Genomic DNA, 15,274 nt, shown 5'->3' with positions numbered 1-15,274 from the left:
CAAAAGCTTGATCAAAGAAGTAGGTTTTAAGGAGCATCTTAAAAGGAGAGAGGTGGAGAGGGGAGTGGTTTAGGGAGGGAATTCCAGAGCTTAGGGCCTAGACAGCTAAAGGCACGGCTGCCAATGATGGGGCGAAGGAAATCACGGATGCAGAAGAGACTGCAAGTGAGGGAACGCAGAGTTCTCGGATGGTTGTAGGGTTGGAGGAGGTTACAGAGATAGGGCGGGGCAAGGCCATGGAGGGTTTTGAACACAAAGTAAAATTGCAGTTTATTATATGTACTTATATGGCAATATATTAAATATCAGTGTATATTGTTTTCTGTAACCTTACCCAACTACATAACACAAAGCCTTTGAATACTTAATACTAACTCCACATTACAATCTTAAAATTTTACAACACTGAAGGAGGCCATCACACCTGCTCTCTAAAAGAGACATCCAATTTCTTGCCCTTTCCCCATACTCTTTTCTTTTTCAACTATTTATCCATTTGTGAATGAATAAACACACTTTTACCACTGTTTTTGGTCGGAAAATCCATGTTTATTCATTCTCAACTGGCTGCTTTCCACAAAAATCATATTCATGGTTTTTGCAGCACAATATCATCAAGTGCCACCCAAATTGATTTGTGTTTATAAAGCATAAGCTGCTTTTGCTGGGAGTGGGCTCCACATATCTCCCTCAAAAATTCTTCTAATCTCTCTTGCTACACACTCATAATTTTGAATTTGTATCCTTTAAGTGCTACACTTCCAGTCCAAACTTGCATCTACATTTTTTAAATTCATTCCTAGGGTGTGGGCGTCGCTGGCAAGGCCAGCATTTATTGCCCATCCCGAACTGTCCTTGAGAAGGTGGTGGTGAGCTGCCTTCTTCAATTGCTGCAGTCCGTGTGGTGAAGATACTCCCATAGTGCTGTTAGAGAGGGAGTTCCAGGATTTTGATCCAGCGACGATGAAGTAACTGCGATATATTTCCAAGTCAGGATGGTGTGTGCCTTGGAGGGGAACTTGGAAGTGGTGGTGTTCCCATGCGCCTGCTGCCCCTGTCCTTCTAGATGGTAGAGGTCGTGGGTTTTGGAGGGGCTGTTGAAGGAGCCTTGGCGAATTGCTGTAATTTAACACTGAGTCACATAAGGAGATATTTTGACGGTCAAAGAGGTATGTTTTAAGGAGCGTCTTAAAGGAGGAAAGAGAGGTAGAGAGGTGGCGAGGCGGAGAGGCTTAAGGAGGGAATTCCAGAGTTTAGGGCCTCGGCAGCTGAAGGCATGGCCGCCAATTGTGGAGTGATTAAAATCGGGGATCCGCAAGAGGCTAGAATTGGAGGAGCACCGAGATCTCAGAGGCTTGCAGGGCTACAGAAAGTTACAGAGCTAGGGAGGGGCGAGGGATGAGAATTTTAAAATCGAGGTGTTGCTCAACCGGGAGCCAATGTAGATCAACGAGCACTGGGGTGATGGGTGAACAGGACTTGGTGCGAGTTAGGATCCAGGCAGCAGAGTTTTGGATGGGATTAGGTTTATGAATGATTTATTCTTAAGAATTGTAGAATTTGCCTAATTGAAGCTTGCAACTTGCAGCGACCAGTGGCCATGCGAATCAAACTCATGACCTTCGAAATAAAAGTTACGCACTCCTATGACCACTATACCCCTTTCCATTAAAGTGATGAGAAAGTGAAGACAGAGTGTCATCTTTGCACTTTCAACTTTCAAAAACCCGAGAATTTTATGCATGCCAGAATTTTAAAAGCTAAAGGCAGGCTTAGTAGTGGGATCACCTTCCACTATAACCATGGGCTGGATTTTCTCAATGGAGATGTGCTGTGTTACCTGCTTTAACCATTTACTTTTACAATGATTCGGCCAAAAGCAAATGGTCAAGTTCCATCATGGATACCAGATACTCCTGAAGTTCTTGTGAGCAATAGCTGCTAATAAGATTCTAAATTAAGCAAGTGCATATACAGTGCAGTCAAAGCTAGAAATGAAAGGAACTTAAATAAACAAAATAATTTTTAATAGCTACAGCTCAATTGAGTTGTAGTAAAGTTACTTACCTCATGAATTCAACCCTTCTCACCTCCTTTCACCTGCTGGGTTGCCCAAGTCCTGGGAAACCCAGCTGACATGAGTTAAAAATAGAATGACTGTTAAAATGAAGGCATGTAGCCTCATTATAATATTTAAATGACCAACACACCTCCCGTGAGCGGATTGGTCGCCTGCCCTCGGCCCGCCTCTGTTAAAACCGGAAGGGTGCAGGTTTGAGGTGGGTTGGCTTCCTGTTTCAGATTTTCTGAATTTTAACCTTTGACCTGACCCCAACCCACCCATTTTCGGGAGTTCAGATTCAGCCCTCAAATTTCAGGGACAGGGCCATGTGCATAGCTGTGACAGGCCTAAGCCAATCTATCCTTCTAAGGCAGAGTCTTCCGGAGACTCAAATGGGACCAAAGAATCTTTTTTTAAACTCTTCGGCTCCTATTAGAGCCACTCCGGCTAGAGAAGCTAATCGACTGTCTCCAGGACTGATTACCTTATTCTAGTGAAGGTTTGGGGACTTTAGAAGGCCCTATGCCAGGGATGTAAGGGGGTTGAAGTAGAAGATTTGCTTGAGGGGCCGGGGGAGCACTCCTGGTCCTTCTGGCTCACAAGCAGTGCTACCAAAAGCACTTACCTGCTTGATCCAGTTGTTACTGTCTCCATTTTGCTGCTGATTCCTGTGCCTTGGAAACCTAGCCAGCCAGCATTCAATTTAAATCAGGCTCCCAACTGCACTGTGGGCGCCTGATTGAAATATTATAATGAGGTGACCTGTCTCAAGAACTGGGACACAGACATGCCACGCAACGCGCCTCCGTAAAAATGGTGGCAGGCGTGTACGTGGCGGGTTGGTGTCGAGTTACACGATTCTTTATTTTTAACACCCCGACCCTCTCCCACCCATCTCGGGGAGATTTAAATTCCCCCCATAGTTTCTGTAACGCACCCTTGTCTATAAACACACTTTGCATGGATCCCTAAAAAGGAAGAGAAGGTTTAATATACTATTACTGACTATCTGACAGCCAGCAATATTTGTTTGTTTACCTTTACTATAGTAATTAGATGTATAAATATATAGTCTGAAAGTGACAAAGGAGACCGTTTTAAGTTCTCATTCTATTGACAGTAATCTATTAAGTACAGTAAGTTTAGAAATGCCATTTATAGTCATTATGCCACACTTTCAAGAGAGTAAAGCAAGGGGAATTTCCATTTAAGAGCATCTGCAGCACGGAGAAAACGTTTTGAAAAGCTAATATATAAAACAACACCATTTAAAACGCGTGATAAAGGAGGTACTAAACAGCATTTGTAATACCTTTAATTGAAGCTTTTTAAAATAGAAAAATATTTAAATACCAGAGAAACACAATGTAACAAAAGGATCAATGAACAATCAAAAAGGAGTTAACTTTAAACAGAAACTTACTCTGTTGTGTACACCATTCTGTCTTCATAAGTATTCTGGTTGAATATAGAGACTTAAAAGTTTTTACAAGAATCTTTTGGTCTTAATGCAGAGAGCTGAAGGCACTTTTGATAACAGCCTGTTGGAAAGCTGAACAGACTGCTGAATTTAGAACCTGGCTCAGGCTACTATATGCACACAGTCTCTATCTTTAACTCTAAGTTATCCAGTCCCACATTCCTATGGAGTTCTGCTGGCAAATGCCTTCGTGCAGTTCACCAATCAAATGCTTTTGATCGTTAGACTTGCCCCATTTTCTGGCTTCACGCCAAAATCTCGTATAAAAATAGTATAAATCAGTTCTGTTATCAGTTTAAATGATTAGAAGATGATGAGAGAATATGTTTTCCTTAATCGTGATTATTCAATTCACAAGACAATGCTTTTAAACTCCTTGAAAGTTTCACTGAAAGTGCCGATTTCTAAACATGGCTCACCAAGAAAGCACTGATGAATGGTATCCCTGGAAGCTTGGCAGAACTGTCAAGGTCTGGGCTGTCAGTAACACTTATCTGAAAGTAATCTTATCAGCCCTCTATATGCTGCAGAACAGTTGGGTCTCAAAACACAACACTGTCTACTATCACTGTGCCTGAAAAAACAGAATGATGAATAATTCATGTGACCACATGGGCTCCTGTTCTCTTCACCAAACCACCCCCCCGCCCATCCCAACCCCCACACCCTTTCAAAAAAAGCCAACGGCAATAAATTTCTGCACAAATTCCCTGACATGGGATGGATGCCATTACCAGTTTCAAGTGAACTACATTCAGCACAGAAGACAAAAGTTCCAACGAGGAAAATAAATGCCTTTGAATCTGAATTTCAGTGAGAAATAGCAGTCTCTTTATCCAACAATTTTTTTTTGGTGACTGCAAAATAAAACTACAGCTCCAACTAATTACAACTCAAGTTTAGTCTCAAGAAGTCTAGACAGGTGCAGTATACTGTATCATTTCAGCTGAATGTGCTGTTAGATTACATTGTTCACTTTCTATCTCTCAATTACTGCCTCAAGGCCAACACACCATATCAAGCAATATAAAACACAAAATAACAATGTTTCATACTGTCAACATTAGCTGCAGAGCCTGCCTTTTAGATAAGGGAGAAAAAACGGGGGAGAAACGGTTCTAGCTCGGGGCGTTGGATGACTCATCTTCAAAAACTCACAGGGATATGACTGAAAAGAGTTTTGTTTGCTGTGATGTAGCTCACTATTCTGCAGAAACATTCCATGGGCTTGTCTACACAAGCCATAAGGGGTCTGAAAATGTTAACACTTTACTCTGGATGAAACTAACACTCAAGTGGTAGCTGAGCATTGAACAAGGGCCTAGAAAAGGCCCGTTTCGGGAAAAAAAGTGGCCGCCTCACTTCCGCTGCCTCTGGCGTGGGACCCATTTTGGTAAGGGCCATAGCACTGTTGTTGGCCCTAGAAATGTAAATCAGCAGAGCGTGACGTCAGTCGGCCTGCAATGCCAACTTGACGCCTTGTCTGCAAACTTCGACCTTATCGCTGAGTTTACTGCTGGGTCCTAAGCATGCTCACAAAAGTTTATGAAGCAGACCTACAGCGAAGCTGCCAGCGCTTTTTAAAGGAACACCCACATCTTTCAGATAAGTTTGGATTTCTTTTGGACTGGTTTTTAAAATATTTTATTGAAGTAGTGGCTTGGTGCAATAGATAATAAAAGTTTTTAAAGTGTGCAGGGAGTGCTGCTGGATGCTTGCAAGGCTTCGGATGGTAAAGGAAGGCCTCTGATAAGACAGAAAATGCTGGAAATACTCAGGTCAAGCAGCATCCGTGGCGAGAGAAACAGGGTTCACACCTCAGGTCGAGATGCTGCCTGAGCTGGTGAGTATTTCGAGATTTTCTGCTTTTATTTCAGATTTCCAGCATCCGCTCGCAGAGGGAAGAGGAAGACGCAGAAGAGGAGGAAGCGGAAGGAATGATACAACCCAGACAGCCCATTTCTGGCTGGGATATCTGAGACGGAATCATACGCCTGCGGTACCAGCGACCACAACCCCAATTCTCCTTTCAACGTTTGTCCCACACCTTACGTTCTCTCTGTTACTGACCATCAGTGTCCTCTTGGCCACAATGCTGAAATAAAAGCCACCACAAAGCAACCTTTCCAATCCAACTTTATGCATCTATCCATCCAGTATGATAGCAAGAAAACAACTAATCACTCATGTACATTCCCTCAGTGACTGTTTTGTGTGCCTTTGCCTATCCTACTGATGTCACACAGTGCTACCTCAGTGGCTGCAGCATAGCTGGTGGAAGGCTGCTGACTTTCAGCGGGGGACACTGCAGATGGCCTTGCAGGACGAACTCTAGGAGCTGGTGGCTGAGAGTGTCAAATCGAGTGATGGTGTTTCTTCTTCTTCACTCTCCTGTCCCTCTTCTTGGTCAACCATTGGCTGGGCAGGCTGGAATTCTTGGTTGTGTGAAATGAGGAAGGCACAAGGGTAGCGTTGTGATGAGGGGAGGGTGGGAAAGTAAAAGGTGGATGCTTACACCATGTGCACCTTGTAAATCAAAAGAGACTGTGGGATGAGGGGGAAGTGGGATATGAGAACGAGGATAACGTATGAGGATCCCAGCATCTTGTATCCTTTCAGCCCTGCCACTGGCCAAGGGCTCAGCCATGCCCCTGCCAAGAATGGCCAGCGCTGTCTCCTCCAAGGGAGTGAGGTGAAGCTAGGAATGGAAGGTGTGCCTCGTGTTTGGTACAGATTGTTGATAGTTGAATGATGCATGGTGGTGGGGGGGGGGATCGTGCAATGTGTGAGGCTAGTGGTGCAGTTGGTAGGAGGCGGCTTTTGAGGATGCATTCACTGACCTTGACCACTAGTCTGAGGTCATGAAGCTTCTTAGGGCACTGGAGCCAGGTCGTGGGGGTGACATTGTTGGCAATGATGGCCTCGGTGATCTGGTCCCACATCGTTCTTTCTGGAGGGGCTCCTGACCCCTGTGGGTAGAGGACCTCTCTTGCAGTGTTGACCCCCTGCACAAAGCTGGAGTGCTGTGTGCGAGACCCTGGGTTCCCCTTCCCTGGCTTGTTGAGCCATTTGTGTGGGCTTAGGCTATCGCGCGAGGTCATCGCAGACATTTGTAGTTAGCTGGAACAAGACCTGCTGCCCAGAGGACCTGTTGGACATGCCTTACCAGTGACTGCCAAAGTCACAACCACCCTTAACTTCTTCACCTCAGGCTCCTTCTAGGGATCTGCAGCAGACATTTGCAGAATCTCGCAGTCGGCCATCCACAGATGCATCACCCAGGTGACCGATGCCATGTTTCACAAGTCAGCCAATTACGTAAACTTTGCCACTGATGAGGCCAGTGGAGGCCAGTGTTACTGAGCGGGCACTCAGCTTTGTGGTTCTGCCTGACTTCCCACAGGTGCAGGGCACAATCGACTGCACACATGTGGCCATCAAGGCACCCCCAGATCACCCGGGAGTGTTTGTGAACCACAAGGGCTTCCACTCCCTCAATGTGCATCTTGTCTGCAACAACAAAAAGATCATCATGCATGTGTGTGCCAGATTCCCAGGCAGCTGTCATGACTGTTTCGTGTTGCGCCAGTCCACCCTCCCTCAGCTCTTTGCACCTCCAAACAGACATACCAGCTGGCTGCTTGGAGACAAGGGCTATCCACTGAAGACGTGGCTGATGATATCCTTGAAGAGGCCAAGCAATGAGGCCAAGGAGTGTTATAATGACAGCCACATGTCCACCAGATGTGTCATAGAGCAAGCAATCGGCATGATGAAGATGCGATTCAGATGCCTTGACAGATCCGGAAGAGCCCTTAAGTATGCACCAGCCAGGATCTCCAGAATCATCGTTGTTTGCTGCGCACTGCACAACAGAGCGCAGCAGTGAGGATTGAAGCTGCAGGAGGAGCAAGGTGCAGAGTGCACAGCCTCTTCAGAGGAGAAGGAGGTGGAACAGGTGGAACATGAGGAGGAGGAGGAAGAACCTGAGGTTTACTTAATTTGCACCAGTGCATCCATCTGTCTCCCAGATGCTGTACCAACTCTCCCCAACCTCAACCTAGCAACACCACAAAGCAATCCTACAATGACCAAGCCATTCCTGTCACCCAAATCCCTATTGCTCGAGGTTAAGTAATGTCTCATCATTCACTCCAAGTAACAAAGCCACTTCCCAGGTAGCAGGCAAAAATGGACAAGGCGGGAAAGTTGTGCAAAGAAATAAATTTATGTGCATCATAAATATAAATGAAATTTAACATTAACATTTTTTCATACACCTATGTGCATACCCTTGTGCATCTAGGATTGTGTCTTTTTTTGTTTACACATGGTCCTACAAGTTGCAACCCCTGTGGCTTCAGCAGAGGTACTGCTCATTTCCCTGCTGCGACTGCTTTGACAATTTTACAGACATCCTCTGGGTTTTGGAGTCTGTGAGGGCCCTGCCAAAGACTGCTCCTCCTGCAACTGTGCAAGGGGAGACTCGGCCATCGGTATCCGAGGCAGCATGTGGGGCTCTGACTGAGGGGGAGGCAACGGGGGAGAAGTGGGAGCACTTTGAGCAGAGCCCCCACTTCCATGTCCCCTGTCATCATTATCCCTCTCATGGGCCACCCACACTTCCCTGCTAGCAAAGAGCTGGAGAGTACCTTGCTGCAATTCAGTGGGGCAATGAAGGCTCAAATCTACATTAATACCCCTCCTCGAGATGAGGTCAATGAGTGTCTGCAACCTGTTGTTCACAGCAAGCATGTTCTCGTTGGACTGGCACATTTGCTGCTCCATGCAGGTGGCCATCCTTTCCATGGAACAGCACATCGTCGCCATCGACTGCAAGATGGTGGTGCTTATAAGAACATAAGAAATAGGAGTGGGAGTAGGCCATTTGGCCCTTCGAGCCTGCTCTGCCATTCAATAAAATCATGGCTGATCTTCTACCTCATCTCCACTTTCCTGCACTATTCCCATATCCCTTGATTCCCTTAATATCCAAAAATCTATCGATCTCTGTCAATGACTGAGCCTCCACAACCCTCTGGGGTAGAGAATTCCGAAGATTCGCCACCCTCTGAGTGAAGACATTTCTCCTCATCTCAGTCCTAAATGGCCGACCCCTTATTCTGAGACTGTGACCTCTGGTTCTAGTCTCCTCCAATCTCTGTTCAGTCACACACATCATGGCTGCAAAAGCTGCCAGAGCCTCACGCAATTGTTGCTGCTCCTCCAAGATCACCCTCTTTCTTGATGGACCCCGAGGCTCAGCATCTGTATGCAGCTCAGCAGAGCTTGGAGCGTCCTGCGCCCTCCGGCAAAGACTCTCCACTGCTGTCCCTGTCTCTACCATCTGCTCTTGCTCAATTGTGATGTGTGAGACACCAGGTGACTTGCACAGAACCCACTGAGACACGCTTATCTGCGCTGGTGCTGGGTGTGCATGGGTCTGGTGACGGTGCACCCTCAGACTGCAGCTTCCTCTGAGGAGTCGAATTCCTCCTCCGGCTGGACAGTTGGTGGACCTGTGGGAGAGTAAAGAGATGAATTAGAAGTCTTATAATAAGAACGAGTAACATTACCATTATGCACATGATGACATTTCACTGGCTGCTGTATGATATTAATTCTGTCACCAGGTTGCTGGGAGGTCCCCCTCTCTCCATCTCCCACCGTCAGCAGCTCTGCAACTCCAGAGATTTTTAGCGCCTCCTCCTCTGCTGGAGTCAAATTTGTGAATATTGGAGGGCCACCTCTGGTTCTCTGCCTCTCCCTTTTGTTCTGGGCTCTCTTCTCCTGAAAGGAGGGAAAGAAGGGAACTTTAAGTGCGAGTGATGGAATAAGTGTAAGTAATGGATAGGCTACATCTGTAAAGGGTGACTATGAGGGAGTGGCGTTACATTGCTAAATGGCCTCCTTCTGTGGTGTTACTTGCTATAATTGCATTAGGATGAGGGTGAGCGTCAGTGGTGGTTAGTCAGATGGGGGGGTGAGGAGGTGCATAGACAGAGAGGGATGGGGCACCTGCAAGGTACGTTGATGTGAGGAGTGACATGCAGGAGTAGGCTTGGGAAGGCAAAGTGATGGGGTTGGGGTGACACGCACATCAGGATGTAGGTGAATATGGTATTGCACTCACCTTTCCTGACCTCATGAGATAATTTTGCGGCACTGGATCCACATACGCCTCACCACATCTCTGCTGCTGACCTCCTCTGCAATCTCTAGCAATGCCCTCTTAGTGTCTTTGGTTGGTCTTTTGCGGCCATCTGCAGGGAAGAGGACCTCCCTGCGTGCTCTGACTCCCTGGACCACCACTTCCAGGAAGGCATCTGGGAATCATAGAGGATAGGAGCAGGAGTAGGCCATTCGGCCCTTCGAGCTGGCGCAGCCTTCTGTCTGTGTGTCTCCATGCCCCACAGGAAGCTCAATATTATGCAGCAATTTGTAGCTCTTCCAAACATCTTGATCTCTCCTACAGCAACCTTCAAATGAGATGTGTGCAAGGATGCTTTAAATAGCTGAAAATGAGTCATTGGTGACATCATCAGATCCGCTCCATTTAATTGGGCCAGGAAACAGACCTGACTCTTTCAATTGATGCAATTGAATTAAACGCACAGTGCAGAACGCTGTTGAAAAGTTCGGAATAGCGACCTGCTACATGGCCCGCAAGCACCTGCCCCGACGCTCAGGTAAAGATTCCGGCCTTTATTTCCAACATAGTGCCAAATTATGGACAATTTTTGTATAGTAGATTTGCACTCAATATAAATTGGCTTGAGACTGAAGGAAGAAAAGTTTCATATAATTGTTTGTGCTGGATTTTACCCTAGATTCCAGAGGTAAAGGACCACTGATAGGAAGCCAACTGCATCTCCCCCTGTATCTCCCATTCCCCCGAGAGTAAACTAGTTGCATATCCTCATAATCACAGGCGACATGAGTCAGAAAAGAAACAAAACTTTAACAAAAAGACTGTCTTTCTCTTCCTGTTGGTTAACCATTGTATGGTGCAATACACATTTTAAACTGGAGATTATGTAGTTGCTACAAACTATATTTAACTAGACATTTAAAACATTCCATTTCACTCCATAAAACTTTAGGTATTTGAAATGTACACAAAATTATCAAAGCATTCATTATAATTAGCATTCCTAAAATACTACACATCAATTTTCTACATCCCAGAAATATTGTCAGACTAAGAAAATATTTAGCGCGCGATAAGTTGGGAGTGTGTGTCTCTCTCTCTCTAAAGTATGTTTACTGTCTCTCAGATCTGTTTCTCTGCACTGCACCTAAGTTTTATTAGAAACACTAATCTGTTGGGCCTCAGGTCATCCCCGTTTGGTTGTCTTCCCTCATTGTTCCTGCCGTACTCCTACTTCTTTACCATTAAAAATGGTATCATTAAAAATGTGAGTGGTGCTGACAACTACGATCCTCTTTCTTACAAAAAGTATGAGAGAAATGGGAGGAAAAATAGTTCAAGTATGTAATAGAAATAAAAAAACACACTGACACAAAACTATGTTAATCCAAAAATATTCAATTCTCAAAAACACTATCACCATTATAGTGCTCTGATATACATTTGTATTATTTAAGCACTCATAAAAAGTACATAAAACTTAGTTGACCATTGGTACATTGCTGTACTGCACCCTATCATTTCATAACACAATTGTCCACCTGTGTTTTCCACTACAGCAAATTAACTTCTCCCTGATCTCATTCATGGTCCAGATTTTGGGAACACTGCATTTACTCTTTTGGCAACCTAATGCCACATACATTGGCACCTAGCCTTTTAGATATTAACACTGAACTGAAGAGCGTCTACCCTCTTAAGACAGCATCTACTAATCTGGATAGAGACATATTCATAAACCAAGTTTTTCGTGTCCATGGTTGAGATATAGTAGCCCTGAGATTTGCACTGTCTGCAGCTGACTTAACTAGTATATATGTCCTCCAGATATGTTAAGTGGCCACTTCAGAACTGTGAAACTGGCATTATCAGATGTAAGTGGAATTGGTTAGGTTTCTGATGTTAAAATTACTCTCAAACTAGTGAAAGATTACTCCCAACAATTTTTCACATGGAAGAATGTTAGCCTCAATAAACCGATAAAGTAGGAAAACTAACAGTCCAAGAAACAAAACATACCCATTTGTTTCTTCTCTTTTTACATTTTTATTTTCCTTCTACAGCAATATTTGGATTTTATTTCATCTGTAGCACAATTACACCTTTGGGGATTTAAGTGTAGATACACGTAATTTCAGCTATAAATTTAGATTACATAGGATATACAGCACATTCGGCCAAACCAAACCAAGTTGGCGTTTATGTTCCACTCGAGCCTCCTTCTATCCTTCCTCATCTAACACTATCAGCATAACCCTCTATTCCCTTCTCTCTCATATACTTAGCTAACTTCCCCTTAAATGCATCTAAACTATTCACCTTAACCACTCCCTGAGGTAGCAAGTTCCACATTCTCACCACCCTCTGGCTAAAGAAGTTTCTTCTGAATTCCCTATTGGATTTATTGGTGACTATCTTATATTGATGGCCTCTAGTTTTGCTCTTCCCCACAAGTGGAAACACTCTCTCTGTGTCTACTCTATCAAAACCTTTCATGATTTTAAAGACCTCTATTAGGTCACCCCTCAGCCTTCTCTATTCAAGAGAAAAGAGACTCAGCCTGTTCATCTTTTCCTGATAGGTATAACCTTGCAGTTCTGGTACCATCCTTGTAAATATTTTTTGCACCCTCTCCAGTGCCACTATATCCTTTTTATAATATGTCGACCAGAAGTATACACAGTACTCTAAGTGTGGTTGTGGTAAACCACTTTTATCGTTCACTATCGTTACACTATAGTTATCACTGTTATATCGTTACTCTATGGTTATCACTGTTCACACTGTTGTATCACTATATGAGGTCGCCTCTTGTCACACTGTTATACCTGGGCTGACCACTGCTGACTCCGCCCATGGCTCCACCTACCTGCCCAGGTATAAAGGTGGTCGACTGGCTGGTATTCCTCCTTGTTGGATCCGATCACCCACGAGGGTGGGCTCTGTTATTTAGCCAATAAAAACCTATAGTTACTTTCTTAACTCGTCGCTTTTCATTGGATGAATTGATAGGTATATCAATTTTATTGGCTAAATTTTAAAATGTCGTTCCCTGAGCAGCAAAGCGAGCAGCAAAACGACCAGCCAGACGCCGAGCTACAACAGCCACAGCAGCCAGCTTGGCTGCGAGCCCTCAGACCACCGTACCTGGATCTAAACCCACAGGCTGCAAACTCAGCCCTCGACTTCGAACACTGGCTGAGCTGTTTCGAGTCCTACCTGGGAGAATCCGGCGTGCCTAAAAGATCCAAGCTAAGAGTTCTGACCGCCCAAGTGAGCCCTAAAGTATTCGCACTCATCCGGGACCTTAAAACATACGAGGACGCCATCAACCGGCTGAAAAGACAGTACCAGAGCCCGGTAAATTCCATGTATGCCAGACACCTCCTAAGATCCCGCCCGCAACAGCCAGGAGAGCCCGTGGATGAATTTTTACGGGTGCTACAAGCACTCGGCAGAGACTGTAACTTTAAAGCGGTAACGGCGGCAGAAAATACTGAAGACAATGTCCGCGATGCCTTCGTGAAAGGCCTGCGGTCCGACTACTCACGGCAAAGACTACTGGAAGCAAAGGACCTCGACCTGGACAAAGCTGCAGCCCTCGCTCGCTCTCTAGAAGTGGCCCATCGGGACCTCGAGGCATACTCAAGGTACTGTAACTCGCGACCCTGGGACATGGGACCGACCCCGACCGCAATACCCCCCGCAACAACCCCCCTGGGACCTACCTCAGCGTCGGCGTCCCGGACCCGATCGAGACCGCCACCCCCGGTACCGGCTCCGACATCGGACCCCCGCGATCGGGCCGCCGGCTGCTTCTTCTGCGGCCAGGCGAAACACCCGAGGTCGCGCTGCCCTGCCAAAAACGCGACCTGCTCGACCTGCTTGAAGAAAGGCCACTTCGCAAAGGCCTGCAGAGGGGGATCAACAGAGGCCAGCAGTGCCTCATGCGAGCTGTGGGGGCGGCCATCTTCCATCAAGGCAACAGAGGCCAGCGTCCCCACATGTGAGTCATGGGGGCGGCCATCTTTGATCCAGGCAACCGACACCAGCAGTGCCTCATGTGAGTTACGGGGGCAGCCATCTTCTCCGCCATTTTGTCCAACCTCGTGGGAGACGCCATTTTACCCACCACGCTCGACCGCCACCGTGCCTCTAGACCCGACTACCGCCTCACCCGCAGACTACAGCAACTCGCTCAGCTATACACTAGCCTCCGTCACACTGGACCAAGCCCGCCCGCATCACCTGTCCAAGTCCATGATGGACATCAAAGTAAACGGCCACGCCACGACCTGCCTGTTCGACAGTGGAAGCACGGAGAGTTTCATCCACCCAGACACGGTGAGCCACTACTCCCTCCCTGTCCAGCCAACGCGCAACCGGATCTCGATGGCATCGAGGTCCCACGCCACAGACATCAGCGGCTACTGTGTTGTGACCCTGTCAGTTAAGGGTACGGAGTATAAAAATTTTAAACTCCTCGTCCTGCCCCAGCTATGCGCTGCCGTCCTACCAGGGCTAGACTTCCAATCCCACCTCCAAAGCGTCACGCTAGCATACGGCGGACCCCTCCCCCCACTCACAGTCGACAACCAGCAGATTTTAAACCGCCCACCGCGTAACACCTGCGGCCTATCCACCCTCAAGGTCCCGCCACCTTCCCTGTTCGCTAACCTCACCCCCGACTGCAAACCCGTCGCTACCAAGAGCAGGCGGTACAGCGCCGGGGACAGAGCTTTCATTAGCTCTGAGGTGCAGCGTCTCCTGAAGGAGGGCATCATCGAAGGGAGCACCAGCCCCTGGCGTGCCCAGGTCGTGGTCGTTAAGACCGGCAATAAAAACCGCCTGGTCATCGACTACAGCCAGACCATAAACAGGTACACCCAGCTGGACGCATACCCACTTCCCCGCATATCTGATATGGTCAATCAGATCGCACAATACCGAGTATTCTCTACCATCGACCTTAAGTCGGCCTACCACCAACTCCCTATCCGCCCTGAGGACCGCCAGTATACCGCCTTCGAGGCGAATGGCTGCCTCTACCACTTCCTTAGGGTTCCCTTCGGCGTCACCAACGGGGTTTCGGTCTTCCAAAGGGAGATGGACCGGATGGTTGACCAGAACGGGCTGCACGCCACGTTCCCCTACCTAGATAACGTCACCATCTGCGGCCGCGACCGGCAGGACCATGACGTTAATCTGGAGAGATTCCTCCGTACGGCCCAACAGCTGAACCTCACCTACAATAAGGAGAAATGTGTGTTTAACACCTCGCGCCTTGCCATCCTCGGCTGTGTAGTAGAGAACGGAGTCATCGGCCCCGACCCCGAAAGAGTGCGTCCCCTCATGGAGCTACCCCTCCCCTCCCCCACTGTCCAAAGGCTCTGAAGAGAACCCTGGGGCTCTTCGCCTACTATGCCCAATGGGTGCCCAATTATGCAGACAAAGCCAGACCCCTCATGAAGTCCACATCCTTCCCCCTTACGGAGGAAGCGTGTGCAGCCTTCTCCCTCATTAAGGGAGACATTGCCAAGGCCACAATGCACGCAGTGGATGAGTCCATCCCCTTCCAAGC

The 15,274-nt window shown here is 47.0% G+C and overlaps 1 protein-coding gene across 14 annotated transcripts in view; it reads right to left on the bottom strand.

Annotated features, from left to right (window-relative positions):
• Positions 1 to 3,643, bottom strand: part of dtna (dystrobrevin, alpha) — a 364,320-nt gene extending 360,677 nt beyond the window's left edge. For 11 of the 14 annotated variants that reach the window (XM_085992861.1, XM_085992862.1, XM_085992864.1 and 8 more), the window contains exon 1: positions 3,486 to 3,640. In XM_085992861.1, coding sequence (XP_085848987.1) covers positions 3,486 to 3,502 — 17 coding nt within the window. In that variant the 5' untranslated portion in view covers positions 3,503 to 3,640. Of the gene's footprint in view, positions 1 to 3,485 lie in introns of all 14 variants that reach the window. The other 3 variants (XR_015079004.1, XR_015079005.1, XM_085992871.1) reach the window with 2 other exon arrangements.
• Positions 3,644 to 15,274: the final 11,631 nt, after the last annotated feature.

Source organism: Somniosus microcephalus, chromosome 7 (assembly GCF_052327205.1).
Source record: "Somniosus microcephalus isolate GS21.2 chromosome 7, FLI_Smic_1.0, whole genome shotgun sequence".
Classification (NCBI taxonomy): domain Eukaryota; kingdom Metazoa; phylum Chordata; class Chondrichthyes; order Squaliformes; family Somniosidae; genus Somniosus; species Somniosus microcephalus.
The sequence above is the reverse complement of the archived record's forward strand: the minus strand, read 5'-3'. Positions and strand labels throughout refer to the sequence as shown.